This window comes from Tachypleus tridentatus, chromosome 10 (genome assembly GCF_004210375.1).
Source record: "Tachypleus tridentatus isolate NWPU-2018 chromosome 10, ASM421037v1, whole genome shotgun sequence".
NCBI lineage: Eukaryota > Metazoa > Arthropoda > Merostomata > Xiphosura > Limulidae > Tachypleus > Tachypleus tridentatus.
In genome coordinates, this window is record NC_134834.1 from 167,003,573 (window position 1) to 167,023,478 (window position 19,906).

General features: G+C 31.8%; 1 protein-coding gene across 2 annotated transcripts in view; it reads right to left on the reverse strand.

The window, feature by feature from the left end:
* The window catches only part of LOC143230866 (protein kibra-like), a 42,547-nt gene extending 35,309 nt beyond the window's left edge, over positions 1 to 7,238 (reverse strand). For both annotated transcript variants that reach the window (XM_076465146.1, XM_076465145.1), the window contains exon 1: positions 7,011 to 7,238. In XM_076465146.1, the coding sequence (XP_076321261.1) occupies positions 7,011 to 7,138 (128 nt within the window). In that variant the 5' untranslated portion in view covers positions 7,139 to 7,238. The remainder of the gene's footprint in view (positions 1 to 7,010) is intronic.
* Between the last annotated feature and the right edge of the window lie 12,668 nt (positions 7,239 to 19,906).

Here is a 19,906-nt window from a genome sequence, read left to right on the forward strand (position 1 = left end):
AACATATGCCACAGTAATTTCATGTGAAACAATATACTGGTTGTCTACCTTGAAGTAACCATACATTTTTTTTTTCATTGAAATAATATGCTAGGATGTAACCTTGAGGTTATACATGCCCTTGCAAGTCCTATGCTTTATAGATGCACTTGATACAACATGTGACTGTTCTAGGCAAGTGTACACTAAACAGAGCAGTGCTTTGTAAAAGACCCTCTATTGAAATCAATACATATAGTTGTCAGACTGCCAAAAGCTTCAATTAAAACTTCCAGTAATAAATACTTGCACTGTGATGTTTTGTATAAGGTAAATTTCAAAGTGCAGTTTCAGTTTTTATGGACTGAATTTGTTATCAGTTACTAAATTAACTCATTATGGCCTTTGCTCCAATCTAGCAGTTGTAAACTTAAGATTTACATACAAGTAAATAAAATTATTTTGTTAGAAAGCCCTTCTACTCATCCAAAACTGATAAACTTTTCTGTTGTATCTATACTGTATGAAAATAATATTATAAAACATTATATGGCTATTTACCCCTTTTAGATAAGCAAATAAGACATAAACAAGTGAATGACAGAGTCAGTAAGTCCAATAATATCAACCATAATACTCCTTAACTGCAGGAAAAAAATTTGTATGTTTCACAACCAGCGAGAAAAACCATAACAAGTTAGCTATCTAACTGGATGCTCAGATTTAGAAAGCTTAAGTGAAATAATTTACTGCTTTTATACAGTTATTTACTGGAGTAATGAGATGCAAAATGATATGATACATGTAATTAATTTGAATTATTCTTGACTTTACAGGATAAATACAGGGATGCAAAGAAATTAATTAAATCTGGCCTGTTTTTTTTTTTTTTTTTTTATCATAAACATGGCATGACCTCAATGAGCTGATTATTTTTTCATACTTCATTTTCCATTATATTCTTTTGCAATGAGCACAAGTATGCATCTAAGTATTACAAGTTCGTAGTAATTACCTCTAAAATTTGAATTATTCATGAAAATGTACACATTAACTATAGATAGACTGTCCACTACCTTCAACATTTACATTAATGATTGAGGCCATTAACCGTTCCATTACTAGTTGGGTAAAATCCACCTAGTTTGTGACCATGAAAGTATTTATACCATAATTTGTAATAACGTATCAACTGCTTTACACAATTTTGCAGATTATTAATAAACATTATAAGGCTTTTGAACACAAAATATCAGGTTTTTAAAATTAAATATTAACATTTTTTAATTAAAAATTATCTTGTACTTTTTTTCATTCTGGATGTTGACTATCCAAAGTAATTTTGATTTTATGATTAAAAATACTTATGCATCAGCATATTTTCAAATTCTACAAGCAAAAGCTTTACAACACCTTAACAACATCACAGTAATTATACAATTTGTTTTTTAGGAAAAATATTTATATTTTATGTATTATTTTCACTAGCTCTGTAGGGGTCAGTTCAATCTGAGCGATGTGGTAACCTCCATAAAAAATTTGAAAGTTAATGCAATTGTTTTTTCTAGAATGACTACAAATTATAACATGAAAACAAAAATGTTTACTCAAAATAGCTTACACTACATAACATTATACATTTATATATATTTATTATATTGTTCTTTCAGCAATGTCTAGCTAACACTATAAAAGCTGCAATGACAAAGTACGTGTACTCATGCCATCATACTCAAGAATATAAAACTGGCCTTACAAAGTGACCCGTCATTTAGTGGACTGCTATTTTGGAAACAAATGTAGCCACATTTCTGTTATATTAAATATGCATATACATTTTTACTACTTACAAAAAGTTCTTAAACTTTTTTTAAAACATAGAACAGTAAATAAAGAAGTAAAACAATCATCCTTTCTAGTTATGACCTCTGTTCTCATTCACTGCTTGCCACAGATTGCTAAGCCTTATAAAATTTTGCACATTGAGGATGTGAAATGAAATAATGTTTTCAGATTTTGTATACACATTTAACTAACAAAAAATAATAAATTACTATATTGATAATACAGAATTTCACTATAATATATTAAGCCTAGTAACTAAGCTGTATTTGGGTCTAAAAAATGGGATTTTGAGCTGACTAAAGACAAATTACTAGTTTAAAGATTTGTTCTGAAATAATGATATGTCATAATACTTGAAAATGTGTGAGAAAGCTGCTAGAGGGACATTCTGGTCTTTCCTTGAAGATGAGAAACCATTTGAAGTGAAAATGTATTCTCTTTGTTAACCTGAAGATGACCTAAGGTCAAAAAGTTGTTTTGTACTTTATTTTAATTAAAGTTCTAATACCTATATCAGCTGTCTCGAGAATACATTCTGAACTTTGATTGGTTATTCACATGTCATAGCCAGAAGGAAGTGTATATAGAGGAGTGTTTCAAAAAAAGGAAAGAGGTGAGCAGGGCCAATGTGTTTGATTCAGTATGAGTAATATTTCAGTAAATAGAAAAGACAGGATGTTCTTAACTAATATTCTAACTTCTCAATACTAGTAATTTTAGTTCCTAACTCATAAGAAACTATAGACTGTATTTGGACATCACAAACATTTGAGTCAATGCTGCATTCCACACACCATGCAACACTTAAAAAGTGCTGTTTAAGTGCTGTTGTTGTTTTTATATTTACTTTTAAGTTAAGAAACAGAATAATGTATAATACTAAAATTTGAATCATAATATACAACTTGATACCAAATTTATTGCCATACATTCCTAAAATAGTAGTTAAATAAAATTTTGAATGAGAGTTGACAAATGAGGTACAACATGGTCTTTGTTTGACCCATGACCTGTCACAATGAAGTTAATCTTGTAAGCATTTCAAGCTATATTGAGGATGTTGAAGTACTAAAGAATGGATTGGATGAACTGGTGAATCACATAAATAACTGAAAAACAACTTCTAATTATAATAAATGCAAGATAATGAATTTGGGTTATAAATTTAATGCAGTTTGAAACCCACTCAACAGCATAAATGAAGCAATGAACCTTGACTACAATACACTCAATCGAACCATCAGGGCAGTGCTTTATGGTCAGTAGTAAAGCTAACAAATTTCAAAACATACATTTATTTACAGACATAATTATTACAATTTAAAGGAAGTAATTACATCTTTAAACAAATTACTAGTTATGCCTTATTTGTAATACTATGTGTGGTTTATTTCTTTATCTAATAAAGGATAGTGATTCATTGGAAAAGATAATTCAAGAAATAGCAGGATTATATTATGATAATAGATTACATCCTTAACTTCCTTTTCTTTTCAGATAAGAAAAACACGAGGTATTATTTTAAAATTTTACACGATTATTTAAGAGATCAATTTGATAAAGGCCTCCAATTTTGTATTATGTATCCTGAAGAAAGAATGATGAAGATCAGCTGTTGAAACTTAGAAAGACAGGCTAGTCTCCAGTGAAGAATACAAGTAATTAACTTATTAAATGAACTTGTGTTGCAAGTGAGAGACCAGCACCTTAAGAGGGAGCATTTAAGAAAGGAACTGCTGATGTCATGAAAAATTAAAAAGAAAGGTTTAAATTTTTGTCTATATATATATCAGAAGTTGGTGTAAAGGAAGAATCTTAAAGAACCAAATGGTCCCTTGTTTTCCATATGTTAACCAACAACTAAAATCAAATACCTAAGTATTTAAGTCAAGTTCTAGTGATTTGTTGCTTTCAGCCAAAACATATTTTCAGTGTTTTATTTCCAAGAAAACTCAATATTCTTTCTGTGATAAAGGGAATAAAAAAAATTCTACAAAGTAAACATTTAATCTCTTAAAATCAAATCAAACGGTCAGTTTTCTTTGTATCATTCAAGTGACTTTATACTATACAAATATTCATATCAGAACCATTTGTTTTCTTGGTAAATCCATTACACCATACATATGAATAATAATTAAGTAAATGTCTCAATTATTTTTTTAATCAGTACAATCTGGAACAGAATTAGTAAATGTAATGCACACAAAAGTACACAAATGTGGAAAGGATTTAATGTATGTAAAAAGCACTGATGTTTTGAAAGACAAAAGGTAAACAACATAGGTTTAATTGTTAGTAAAAGCTTGAAGCCCTTCTAATGTTCAGTTCTAATGAAAGAGTAGATTGAGCTTTGAGAAATTTATATAGAAATAAGAAAGAAAAAAAAGGTTTTTTTAGCCATGCATAAGATATTGGTAAGGCATCATTTGGAGAGAAAATGTACACTTTGGTCTCCTTAAAGTATGAAAGATGAAGGTGAAAGAGCTAGAATATTGTAATATACATACCTGAATATCAAGGGTAAAATGTTTATATTTTGGGAATTGAGATTATTCTTCTACAAAAGTATTACAGTTAGAAACTTAAGTAATAATATTTGATGGTACTACATGTGTTTGTTTCTATCACAATACTCTAAGTCTTTATTTGTTCCTTTAATATTTTAAAAATCAGAGCTATAAAGACAGATCAATTTTTATGGCGAGTAGAACATTATAAGTGATTTAGTTCAGCAGATGATATGTCTACAGTGGGGAAATAAAGATTTGATATATGAATATTCTGGGTACTACACTGTAATTTGAGAAAACTATATCCAAATTTGTTTGCCATAAAAGTCAAAGAATATGCATTGGATCTGTTGAGGAGCAGTTCATGGTTGAAGCAGTAAAGAATTTGTTAATATCTTTAGTACAAATTATTATAATGAGAAACCTATAGTAAATAAACTGAGAAACTACCTGGATAATAAAGCTTCTGAGCCAGCTGAAACTTTATTCTAATATTTTAAAAGCAGCGAAATAATGAGCTTGTAGGGTTTTAACTGAAATCTTTCAGAAGCTTTTAAAACGCAGAGGAAAAAAATCATGGTGATTGGAAGGAAGGCAATGTAATATCTATTTTTTTTTAAAAAGGGATCTCAGAATGATGAAAGAAATTTCAGGTCAATTATTTTTATTTTCTTTGCTAGTAAACAAATGAAGTCCAATGTCATGCAACAAGTAAAACTAAAGAATTTGAAGGTGTATTTACAGACATACTGAATACAAATAAAAAGAGGTAATTCTCTATACATACAAATCACTAACTAGATTCATTAATTTATTTTCTCTTAAGAAAAAAAGCATAACACAAGAGTTTTCAAAATAATCCACAGGATCAAAGTTCCTGTATTTCATTGTTCTGAATATCAAAGAAATGAGGACATAATCTTAAAATTTGGAAATGAGAGGCTAGGTTCCAGTTAAAACAATTTTATATTTCTAACAGGATGATTAGCATGTGAAACTGAATGCCACTAGCAGTAGCTGAGGCTGGTTAAAAAAATAAACAAAAAAACCTTTAAGATGGAAATCAATGATTCGGGTTATCACACATCCTAATTTCCAGTTGTATTTTTGTTCCAATTAGAAACTTTTAAAGTATTAATTTTTCCCCAGTTTCTTTGTACACCAATATGAGTTTGATAGGTAAGGTACATAATTATACATAGCTCTCTTAAATTTTACATGAAGAATGACCTGAAAAAAACAGACAACACATCTTCTTAACCTAACTTGACACTGGGCAGCTGCAGGAATTGAGATTTGAAGAGATGCTCAGCAGTGGAAATTAAAACTAAGAAACAACATTTTTCTTCTTCATATGCAAAAGACAAATTATTTTATTTAATTTGTTTTTTAAGTAGATTAGTTTTTAACAAATTTTGTATATTATTCTAAAACATGATTTTTAAGTAAACGGTAAAAAGTAAGCTATGGTATCATAAACGGTCTCCAAGTTGTTTATGATGTCACAACATTCAGAAATAAAATGCGTCAGTGTATCACTCTTGATATCTGGTAACACACTGAATAATTTACTGAAAAATAAAGACTGGACTTAATTTTCTTTTCTCTTCTTGGAGTTGTGATCAAAGTGTCTCTCATTGTTCCATATAATGTATATTCTTTCTCCTATTAAGTGTAGTGTTAATTCAGATAAAGTTAAAAATGTTGGTACTTTGTATTCTTTTATGTTTATGTTGTATAATTTGGGTGAATTTAATGGGTTGAATGGCTCTCTTTCACCAAATGTTTTATATTTATGCTATAGTGACAAAACATGACACACTATGTTTATCGAAAAATGCATGTGAAAATTTTACAAAATAATGCATTTCAATCCTATAAAAATTTTCAGGTTATCTTAATAATTTTATTTGGTAAAAATAGACAGGAACTATCAACTTGATTCCTTATATAAAATTTGACTGAAATTTGAACAATCTGCCCTAGTTGCACTTATCATTAAATCAAGGAGAAAAATCAAATATTTAAAAGGTGTTAAATACCCTACTTTTATTTTTTTATTTTCAATGTATCATAAGTTATTATAAGAATATTAAGATATCTTATTAAATGAAATAAGGAAATAAATTATGTTTTCTTGGAAAAAGGCTGAACTAGAAGTAGAACACAGATTCTGCAAGGTCACATAGTGGTTTGCACGCTTAGTGAATGAAGGAACCCCATTCTTTACCCTTAACGCATTACACCCTCCCATTGGCATGTGGCCTGGCTTGTTACTGTTTGACCTACGACTTACTAATTTTCTTATTATTCATTAGTAATAAGCTTTTAATACCAACAGTATTACTACTGCGGTCGTGGATATTAACAAATACCGAAATAACTGAATCTCTTTTGGACGTTTAGTTTTAATAAAAAAAAGTGTCAAAATAAAAATAATGAAAATTAATTTTCTAATTATGAGAATCTTAAAGTTGTACGTTTTTGTAAATTCCTTAAAATGCTATTAATAGCGAGATAAAACATACCACATTACAACTACGGCTAGTAACAGTAAGTACCTAAAACAGTACTACTACTGGTGAATACTACTACTACTACTTGTAGCTTGTGAGTTAAGCCAAGGGGGTACGCATATCAAAACTTAAGTAACGCGGGGACCACCGTGCTTACCTGTCTCTGGGATCTATCCATGTAGTTTGATGATTGATATGGTCGATAAAATAAATTTTTCCATCATAGTCCCTTCCTATATCCCATCCATCGGGTAAGGGAATATCATCATTGCGTCCAACAGGCATATTTCAAGCAAATACCAGTAAAATTTCACAAGGTTTCACCCGCCACTACGCAACTTATAACTAACATTCACCATCTTGGATAGCTTATTATCGCTGAAATTGCATTCGGATGACGTCATCAAAAACTATCTGACAGCCAATCAAAGCCGGATGAACAAGAGAATGGAATGTGGATGTTTTCCCCACCTTGGCTCGTCCTGTTTGCCAGAGGGGAATAACTAACTTGTTCTCCACGGGAAAATAAAAGGATGATATATAGATTTATCAATTTTTCTCTCACTCTCTTTCTTGGTATACGTGATCCATACACAATCGATACTATTTTAGAATATATGGATTTTAATTTTTCATTAATTTTTATGAAACCGGATTTGAATTTTTCAACAAATATGATGAAATAAACAAGAACAACAATCAAGGCACACTTACTACATATCACTTAGAAAACAAAGGGTCAATTGTATAGTGAGCTTACGTCAATGGCGTGACTTGAAAGTCAAGAAATTACCGTAAAGTATTTCAGAGTTACACAATTTTAAAGCAACTTAATGCCCATTACTCAGATTACAGGATGGCTTTTCAAAAATTACATTATGTATGTAACTAAGATTATATGAATTTTTCAAAGAAATTGAGCAAATGCATATAGTATTGGTTTAAGGATTTTAAGAACTGGGAAGTGCCTCAAAATTTGAGAAAGCTATTAATTCATTATTATACATTCTGATAATCAACTAAATTTTGTTTTCAGATCTGTGATTTCAAACTAATTCACAAAATTAAAAAGTGGCCTGTTTTAGTTTTCTACCATAGTTTCTAAATAAATTGTCGTTTGCAAACTTTCTATTCATAATATCCTATAAAAATTGCTCCAAACTATTTTTATTAGGTTTTCAAACTAGCTAGCTTTCCTCTTCTAAAATATCCAAAGATTCAATCATACAACGGCGTTTCTTATTCGTAGACATCAAAATACTGCATTTTTTCTAAGAAACTCCCTTTTCAAGAAATTAATCTGAATCTGAAATCTTGAGTTCTGCATTAAAGATGATTGGCTTGAAAATTTAACGGATTCAAATTAACTTTAGTTCAAAGGTTCGTCACAAGAAAAACATCTATTCTGCTACTACAACCTTTTATCACAAACAGCAAAAAACTTGATGTAGCTTTTCAATTCACTTTCTAATAATATGCTTTTCTGCGAAAAGTTACTCAGAAATACTTGAATGATTTCACATTTTGTTAACATAATGAGGGTTTGTTTGGTTTAAATTTAAGCATAAATGGGCTACCTATGTTCTGCCAATCACTGGTATCAAAGCCCAGTTTTGAATATTGAAAGTTCGCAGACATTCCGCTGTGCCACTGGAAGTGCCCTAATAAAGACACATTCTGTTTTATAAAATTTATTATTTCTAATATTATTATAAGATATTTAATTCTAATCTCCTACCATATCTAAATATACTTGTATGTGTGTATGTAATCGTGTTTATGGAGTGAATTTTTTTATTTGCTAACAGTCCTCGGGTTCTGAAATATAAAATTTTACTCTTTTTTTTTCAGATCACTGAGTTCATGCCCAAGATTACTCAGCATATTTTATAAGGTTCCATTTTAAAGTGAGTATACAAACGAACACGCTCAGTGTTGCGTGGAATGTCTAGATATGTAAATTAATTGGGTCACATTTTTACTAAATACGAAGTCCACCGGTGGGACAGCGAGAATCAGAGGTTCGAATTTCCTAAGTAGACACAGCATATACCCTGATGTGACTTTTTAATATAAGAAAAAAACATTCAAGCATTAAATATGAAAACAAATTTATATATTATTTATAACACAAGTTACCTGTGCATTTCTGCAAACCCCCATTAACATTCTTAGTTTGTTTACTGTGGCTCGAAACGATAGAAGTGTGAGAGAGCACATATATCGCTAACTTTTTAAAAAGTTTTTTAGGCTTATTGGTCTTCCAATATTTTGCCGGCTTTCGGCGTTTAAACTGTAAGTTTGTGGATAAAAAGTAAAATGATCTAGAAAGTTATTATTTTAGTGTTTTTTTCGTTCTTTACTGCTGGCTTTTTCATATAAGTTTAATAATGACAAAACAACTGTTGTTATGAGCACTAAACATTCGACATTCCTCTACGACTCGTGAGACTGATCTAGGATATGACTGTCCTACATTTAAACTAAATTTCATCTTGCACATTTGTAAACATCGTTACTCGTAATTGTATCGGAAGTTGTTGAAATCACAATTACATGGGTCCGGCATGGCCAAGCGTGTTAAGGCGAGCGACTCGTAATCTGAGGGTCGTGGGTTTGCATCCCCGTCGCGCCAAACATGCTCGCCCTTTCAGCCGTGGGGGAGTTATAATGTGTTTTTGATTAGTTGCCTGTTTGGAATTTCGCGCAAAGATACACGAGGGCTTTCTGCGCTAATAGTGGGATTGACCGTCACATTATAACGCCCCGACGGCTGAAAGGGCGAGCATGTTTGGCGCGATGGGGATGCGAACCCGTGACCCTCAGATTACGAGCCGCACGCCTTAACACGCTTGGCCATGCCTGACCGTTTAAAACTCCCTTACAAAAGAAAATCAACCATTTATATACATACATAAATATATCCCTGATTTTTTTTTTCAATATCTCATACCAGTTTATGAATAGAGTTTTCGCAGGGCTAACTGTCAGATTTTTAGCCGCAACTCACAGAATATCTTTGAGTATTTTTCAAGTACAATATTTTAACACCTTCGTCAAGTCATAGTAGTTTCAACGAACTTGATTTCCCTCCATTAGGATAATAAATTTTTATTAGATATTCATAATTATAAGAACTTAGTTAATTCAGTATATAATTACTAATTTGTCTTAAATAACAAGTAACTTTAAATGTCAAATAGTTTTATCACATCAATATTTTATCACGCCGTGATAAAACTTACATTACTATTATTTTATTAAAATGTAGAATCTTTGTAAAGTTTTGTGAGCTGTTTACATTTTTCACACTGTGAGGTTTAATAAAAATATTTAGTGTTATGAGCTCTCGATCAGTCTTGCCGCTCAGCCCCTGGAATGTATATTTATAAGTTATTATAAGTATTTACTCGTTTAGAGATGAAAAAAATGCAATAATTTCATGCAAATTTTATTTGATTAACTAACTGAACGACGTCCATCGGTACAATTGACAAGAGAAAAAACACAAACTTCCATGTTAACCTACAGATAACGATAAATGTCTCCATTTTAATAAATACAGCTACCAAAACAATATAAAGACGAGCCCCGTAGACTGCCAGGCATAGTGCAGCCCAGTTGTTAAAGTACCCTAATCTCCAAACTAAAGGGTAAAACCAGTTAGTAATTATTATTTATTTATAAAAAATTACTAATCAATAATTAAACTCATATTATATAACTTATTATAACTATAACTACTTGAAACAATACTAGTTATTTATTTTCACATTCACTTCTGTAAATTGAATTAACTGTAAAAATGTTTCATTCAAAATGATTCCAGTTCAAGAGGAATATAAACAATTAATAAAAACAGGATATAGACAAAGTAATATTTTGATACTAAAACATTATTAATGCATACGAATAAGTCAGAAACAATATATTCGCCTCGTAGTTTTAAAATAATGACGCAGACGAATTTATTCGTGCGATAACTTTAACATTATATATTTGATTGAAGTCTTGACGTTCAGTTGTAGGAGTCAGTGAAACATGTAGAACAATAAATGAATTAAATTGATAAGTTATAGAAATACTTTTAAAAACATAATACATTTATTTTTCTTTTTTATTTTAATGATTGTCGTTTTCTGTGCTTTGTATTTTAATTGTATACGTAAATGCATTTATTTATTTTTGATCTGTAAAGCTTTAATTTTGCTTGTAAAGTAAATGTACACGTACTTGAAATTAAAAAGCAAAATGATTACTTTATATTGTGCTGCCATCTCTTGACATGTACAGAATGTAAGTATGTATATATAGTCAGTTTTTGTTTTTGTTTTTTTTCTCAGATTGTAGAACTCTTTTTTTTTTTTCTCTAATGAAACGAGTTTACTGCCATCTTTTATCAGATTCCCGAAATTAATATAGCAGTCTGGGTGAAGATCAGCATGTAGAAAGCGAAACAGTAGGGTTTGCTTGCTGTAGTCGTATTTTATGATTGAAAATTGGGTTCGCGTGTACCAAACATATTTTTCCGACGTCTAAATATTTAAATTACGCTTCTTTCTGCTTGATTACTTTCTTGTAAACTTATGGAATAGTCATATAACCATTTCGTGCTTGTCTTTGCGTACAGCTCCACTGTAAGTCAACACCCTGTTACCTAATATTCATTAACAAACTGTTAAATCAAGAGTTCAATGTAGAGAAAATATACTAATCATGTGAAATGTTTCGTATAAATAAACACATGTTTAAAACTCTTTATTTTGAAGAAGGACATGTGAGGGTTGTATAAAATTGGTTATTAATATCAGTACAATTTCGATATCATTTAATGTCCATATTTAAAAAATACATATATTCTTAACTTAAGAGTATGTGTTTTCTTAAAGCAAAGTCACATCGGAATATCTGTTGTGCTCACCAAGGAGAATCGAACTCCTAATTTGAGCTTGTAAATCCGAAGACTTACCGCTATCTCAGCGAGGAACTCCTAACGTACGAGGTTTTATGAAAATGAGCCGTTACACATCAGTTTCACTTATGCAATGTCTGTGTTGGCGGGCTGAATATTACCCCGAAGTAAGTACATTCTACTATCATGTGGTATTCCTGGTAAAATGATTTTTTCACACAGAAGTCAGTTAGGCGTAATTAGTGGTCCGAAAAATAATGGATTCTTGAACCTTTCCGATCTACAACCAAAAATCATCTAGGAAAGAAGATAGTATCACAAGTTAATAAATGTTCATTTAGAAAAAACACAGTTACAATGCAATACAAAACCAAAGCTATGCAAGGACAAGAATCTAGCTGGTGTTGGTCGGACTGATAAGCGCGAGATGGAAATTTTATTGTAAACTTATCAGTTCAGTATGTCTCCCTACTAAGCTAATTAAAACCTTACTCTTGAATTCAAAATTAACCCGTCATAAAGATTAAGATAAAGCAGAAAAAGTTGTATTTAAACAAAATTAAAATCATTTTTTTAAAATTTCATTTTAAACGTTAATTAAACTATAGATTAAAACAAAATTCAGAAATTTAACTATATCACTTTGTCAAGTGGAAAGTGAAGTTAAATTTAAAAAACACAGAAACTACCAACACAACATCCCTAATATTAAAAGAAAAGCAAGCCACAAGGAAGCTTAAACGTGATGTTTGTAATAATAAACTACAAAATCTTGAACAATTTAAAACTCTCAGAAAAAAAACAACTCTTATAAGATCACCTTTTAAAGAATCAAACGCGGCTTTAAATACGAAAACAAATTACAGAAGCAAAGCCAAGACAGCACGTTAAATGCACCTTGTCTTCAAAATCTCTACCTAGTAGAATTTTTCTACGCCCCTGATATATACTCTGCTTGATATTACATAGCAGTAGCATCACACACTTATGTAGGTTAAGTAAATGATAGCTATAAATTGCAGCTGGCAAATGCTGTGAAAAAAATGACCAGTCATGAGGTAATGTTATCATAAAGATATTAATACGAGGTTTCTTGTGAGATTGGAACTTCTATCTAGGAAATGCTGGTCGCAAAACAAGGATCTAGAACTTGCATTATAAGGATGGATGTACTTTTAAAGTTATGTGTCAGCTTCACTTGTGCAATAGCTTAACTTATGTTATGTGAGAAAGTTATTCAATATTGGTTAGCTTGAGCCTACAAACAGTGGACTGTGAAACTGTATTTTGTGGAGGGTAATAATGTTACTTACGCACACACAAGTGGTTTTCCCTGGAGAAAGTTGAGGGCATCTGTAGCGTGTAACATGGTTATAGAAGCCACAGATGAAATGAACTGTATTTTCTATCCAGAAAGTAGGAAGCAGTAGTTCAGACAGTCATATATTTAAAGAGATGAGTTTCCAGTTATTGTTTTGTAGTTAAGGGCAATTGGTTATTCAACTATATGCTAGAATAGTCATAGGCACGGCAAGCAAAGTAGAAGTAAACAATGGTAATGTTGGAGCTATGTCAGTTAAACTACATCCAATATATTTGTTTGGACTTGCTGATTGAATATGTTAATGTATTTGTGGGACCAAATGGCTGATTGGGTAAAACACCACTGGCTTAGTACCATATAAATATAGGCCATATACACCCAGTTAAGCAACCGTCACCATTGCTTAAATACAGCGGTTGGTAAAGGACAAAGTTATAGAGACTTCATAGAGCGTTTGTTTGTTTCCAATGGTGACTGTGAGGAAGAAATATGGTATGTTAAGGTTCTGTGTTTATTTATATGAGGAAACAAAGTGCTCACTCATAAACACAAAAATAGAGTTCATGGATCACTTTGTAGGCAAAAATAAAATATTCATGGACCTAGCTAAGATAGCTGCAGTGAGTAGCTGGCCTCAACCTTTTACCAAACATAAAGTCTAGTTTTATTTATTTGCATTTTATTAATTGTAGTTTTGGGTTAGTTTCTCAAAGATAAAAGCATCAAAGTCTGTTCTCATGGAAGTCAAAATGCACTTTGGATGGAACAAGGATTGTGATCAAACGTTTTTATGCTTAAAATTTGCTTAAGTGAATGCTCCATTGCTAGCCTATCCACAACAAAGCAATGAGTTTCTGTTAAACTTAATGTCACCAACAATGGAATGGGAATAATGTGTTTTCAGTTGCAAGATGGAATGAAATGTATTATTGCATGTACCAATGTATACTTACGATTCCATAATGCAGATGAATAATGCACGATTTACAGTTGTAACTTTCGAGAAACACTGTCATTATTAGTTCAATAGTAGGAGGCTCACTGAAGTTAATGAACGTTAAAAATCTGGAAGGTTTGGTAGCACATTATATCACAATGTTGTAAGAATATGACTTTGTTATAGTTCGTCATCCTAGCCTACAATATCATACGTTAAGACATTGTCCATTCATGGAATGTCTTGGTCCTGTACATTGTGCAAGACTTGAAACCAAAACCATTGCCCCATAGCGAAGACAAGCCATGAAGTAGGAAATTTCACTTTTTTAGATAAACTCCCAAACTGATACTTCAGAAGCTTTGCATTAAAACAAAGCCCGATTAGCATTAATAAAGGAGCATAACACAGATGCACGTAATGACATATATATATACAACCAATTACATGTGCAAGAAGGTCTAATATGCTGTTGTTATAAACCACCACGCCAAGACGCAGCTGTGGCTTCCAAAGCAATACATCAAGGAGTTCTTCAAACTCTGTAAAACAAAGATGTAAAGTCTACAAGGACACATTTGAAAGAATTGGACAAAAACAGCGTAAACTCTGAAATAGTTGGTCGATCTATTTTCAAAAGATATCTTTAAATATCACTAATTCATTCCCAGAGACTAGAAGAAACCATAAATAAATATTTGTTGTTATTGAGTATTTTATGAAGTGAGCCAAGGCTTATCTATTGTTTGATACGTTAGCACAGTCCATTGCCAATGTGTTTGTGTGGTATTGGATATTATGATTCAATGTACTAGAATAAATCAGCATGGAACAGGAAGCTAATTTTAACAGTCAGCTGTTTTCTGGGTAATGTAATGTGTTAGCTGTTGTGAAGATGCAAATTTCATCTTATCATCCAAGTCTGATGATTTGGCAAAATGGCAAATACAGACTATCAAGCAGATTTGTTAATCCCAACAAAACCTACTGGGATGAACACTTGCTATATGTAATGATAGTGAATAGGGCATTGGAATAGAGATATACAAGTTGCTCACTGATTATGCTCATATTTGGGCAGGAAGTACTTCTCTCTGTTGATGTGATATGTGGTCTTTCCAAAAGAAAAGAGATTTTTAATGTGTATCAGAATATGTGCAATGGTTGAGGTCGAAAATGGTCACCATACATGAACATATCTTGCAAGAAGTATAGAACACCACTCAGTGAAAGAAGAAGAAGTGTTATAATAGAACTGGAAAAAAATAGATATTCCAGTGTGAAGATTGGGTCTAATTATTTTACGTGCCAGTAGCACAGAAACAGGTTGGATCTAGTTGAAGTGATCCTTATCTGATATTCTGACAAGTCGATCCTTTAAAGTACAAGTTACAAGGAAATCAAATTATGAAAAATTGCATCTATAAGCCGTGTCTACATATCACAGATGAACATTTAGTGTTGGCTTGACTAGAAACGTGAATATGAGATCATTGAATTAAGGAGAATGAGCTTACTATCTCTAGACTTATGTGGTGGTCTATTATGGGCAAGATAAGAAGTTGTCAGAAACAACAGACTTTCCTGCCAGAGGATAAGACGCTATTGTCAACCTTCCAGTCAATGTGGATGGGACTGATTGAGCATCAGTAGTTAGGACAGTTTCTGTATGTATGCTATTATATTCCTAATTTATGAAGTACATTTTATGATTATCACTTGATTATTGGTAGTTAGAACTGTTTCTTGATCAAGAAACCAGCGAAAAAAAGGCTTTGTGACCTTTACTTTCTGATATACCTAGTGTCATTAAATACAATATGTACACTACATTGTATAATTATCTCTCCAGGACAGTCACGTGATTGAAAGGATGTCCCGATCCTGAACTCCAAGAATTCCAAGTGGTAACATGAAATACAGTGTACGCACTACAACATATTATTTTTATTAAGTCAGCAGAAGCTAAGACAGTTGGAGTATAAAGTTGCAAATGAACATGGTATCTAGAAGCTCAAAAACCCAGCTGAGGGGCTTTGTGACTCTTTCATTTTGAGCTGTCAGCGAGCGAGTGTTGTTCAGCAGAATGTATGAAATGCGATTTGTGACTGCTACTCGGTGATCTTAAAGTAGGACGAACATGTATTGAAAAGGCTTTGCAACTCTTTCTAAAACAAAGGATTAATTTTTTGGTGTAAAACATTATCCAATGCTTCAAAACAATTACTTCCATGATATAGTACAGTGGAGGAATTCTATGGAGCATGCCATTCAATACTCACCGTTATTTCATTTATTTACTTGTGAAGTTCGCCGATTCGAGAGGAAAGGGGAGAATTGCTGTTCTATGAGTTTGTGGAAGTTCAGTATGAATTTTATTCCTGGAATAAACTTTTAGATAAAAAGTTTTAATTCTTCGTAATATCTCTAGCAACTAATTCTTTTATGAAGCCTGAACTGTAAAACTTGATGACCCTGTATAACACTACAATCACTATCTTTTGTAATGTTGAAAGGTACTTCAAATCTTAATCAGGTCATTTGATAAACTGTTAGAATACTTAATTTGTAGCGGCAATATATGTACGTAACTAAATACACGTGTGAATACTGTATAAAGTTAATAATAAGTGTTTAATAACACAAAGGAGTCAATTACTCAAAAAAAACCAGAACCAAGAACAATCAGGTCTTGGAAACAAATGATTTACATTGACATTAAATATTGATGAATATGAGGTTACCTGTAACAATTGAAGTGGAAAGTGTTATTGCTGTTAGATATACACGATTGTTTAAGTATAAAGGAAAGTATTACGATTTAAATGATTTAGGTAATGATTTACAAGAGTTAACTTATCACAGGTTTGTTACATAACTGTAAGAATTATACGTTGTGCAGTTCAGTTATTGTTTGTTTTGTTTCTTTTTGGAATTTCGCACAAAGCTACTCGAGGGCTATCTGTGCTAGCCGTCCCTAATTTAGCAGTGTAAGACTAGAGGGAAGGCAGCTAGTCATCACCACCCACCGCCAACTCTTGGGATACTCTTTTACCAACGAATAGTGGGATTGACCGCCACATTATAACGCCCCCGCGACCCTCAGATTACGAAGCGCACGCCTTAACGCGCTAGGCCATGCCAGGCCCTTCAGTTATTGTAAAATGGTGTTTGTCGTATTATTGTGTAATGTTACTAGAACCTTCAAAGTTTTTTGAATATCATTACATCATAATATCTGGTAGTGTGTTGAAAGCTTTAGGCCTCAGTCAGGTTATTTATAAATACACATCCAAAAAAAGTTCAAGTTATACAGAAAAAAGAAGCAAAATTATTGAGAAATATAATCAAATACATCTAGATAAAAATCATATAGTGGCATTTTTTAAGTGAAGTTATCTGTAACAATAGAGTAGCGAAGAGGAATTTAGCTTGTCAATTTGTGTTCTAGAGTAATTGAACAAACTTATTTGGACTTTTGGTGAAAAAGACAGTATACAGAATTTCGGACATAACTGTGGTAATCAACAATGTAACACAAGTGAACTTTTCCCCAACTGTATTGTGATAACAGATCATACAAGGATAATTCGTCTTATCAGTTGTTTTTAAAGTAACTGAACCAGACTGCATGGACTTGAATTAGAATAACAACAAATATACGAACATTTAAAGCTCTGGGTACAATTGTGTTTTTCAACTGTGTAAAGAACATTCACGTATATGTTTGACTAGTTGTGATACATATTAATTTTGAAAAAAGTGGACTGTGTACTGTTTATTTGTTGTTGAAATTTATTGCCAAAAAGAGTCAAAGGTATGTATTTTAAATAACCTCACTTACACATACACACATAAAAACTTGAAAACTGCAAAATGTAGCTTGCCTGTTATTTTCGGTAATGCTAGTAAGATAATGCTTTGACTTTTTATTTTAAAATATTCGGCAAGTAGTAAATTTTCATGGAAGAAAAAAGTAACAAACAGACGCACACTAGAAAGATGTTATGTTAAAATTGCATACACACCAAATAAATGTAATATTTTAAAAATCCTAAGTATCTCAAACAAAAGAAAAACTATGTAATATGCCTGCATATCACCCACTTTTCTAATAAATTTATTATTCCATTACTAACAGATGTTTACTGTCAAGGAGGTTAAATGCATTCATATTACACAGATTTAGTCATAATGTTTTTTATAAAAGTCCATTGGCCGAAATATTTTTCAAGAGGAAGAATAGAAGGAAATTTTTCCATTATCCTTTTATCAGGGTGGAGATATAAGTGTGATATGCTTCCAAAAATTTGAATATCATAACAGTAATTACACTTTGTTATTCAAAATGCCTAGTTATAAATACAGTTCTGTCGTCGTAATAAAATATAGTTGTTTTTGAATTCTGTGCAAAGCTACTCGAGGGTTTTCTGTTCTCGTTGTCCCTAATATAGCAGTGAAAGACTAGAGGTAAGATAATTAGTTATCACCATCCGCCGCCTACTACTGGGCAACTGTTTTTAGGGAAACTTCATATAACCTCTACAAATACATTTTACAGAAATTTAGTACATTAAAACGACCGTGTGCGAACTAGTGTATTTAACTATCACTTTCCTTCGCTCACCCAATTAACTTCAGTGCTAAATAATTTAAATAAGACTATTCTTGAAACATATTAATTGGATAAAACTGCATGACCCCAGATTTGTTTATAACGTTTGTCTTACTCTTGCACACAGAGTTAATACACGCGGGCATTTTACTGTTATAACCAATTAATCACGTTGTTGAAGCATTCAGTAAGCAAAAATATGGGTATTGATGAATAATAAGTGCCACAAATAAGAATTATTTCGTAGGTGAAAATGAAGCACGTTTACTAGAAATCGTTGATAAATCCTGAGGAAAATAACGTTAAGCTTCTGAATTACAAAAGTATTTGAGAGTAGTACATACAAATGTGAAATGTCAATTAGATTTCAAGCTACTTTCAAAGAAAAAGGAAAGATAAATGACAAGAGAAACATCAGTGTTTATTAATCTGCGTATTTAGTACAAGAGAAAATCAGTGGAAATGCTTGAGTTCAGCAAACAGTTGTTTGTGTGAATAACACAATAATAATAATAAACAATATTTTGTGTGACCCCATTTGCTTTAATAATTGCAGACAGTTTTTCAGACTTTGATTAACATATTTAATCATGGTTTCCTTTGGGATTTTACTCCAAATGTTTGCAATACACTCCCACAAATGGTTTTTTGAGTAACGTTTGATTTGTTAAATCTTAGATCAGCTCAAGTGGGTTGAGACTGGGGCTCTGTGGAGAGCATTGCACCATTTGGATGTTCCAGCATCTGACAGATCAGCAGCTGATGGTACTTACGCTTGTTTATTATTCAACCTAGTTTTCAAATATCTTCTGTTTCCTGATCAAAAAACACCTCCAAAACAGCACACTTTCTCCCTCATGCTTTATCATAGGTGCTATGCACTGAAGTAAGTATTGTAACAGAATCACTGATATATATTTATTTTAATATCTGTGTTTATTTCAGGTTTATTCATTTGACCTATATTGTTGGATGTGTATTGCGCAAGTCTCTTCTGTTCTGTAAATTTGCGGAAGAATCAACAATGTACGATATATGTAAAATACTAGTGATTACTAGTATTTTTCCCAATTAAACTCTCTAGAACCTTCTAGAATGTTTATAGATTTCGTACATTATAACCCGTTTATCTTCAGTGAATTATCTTCGAAGTTAGCATTTCTACGAGAACATTAAATATCTTTGCCGGTTAAAAGTCAGCTTGTAAGTGGTGTGATGGCAGCCAAGAAAAGACAGCTAACTAGCTTAAGCGAGGCGTAAAATTA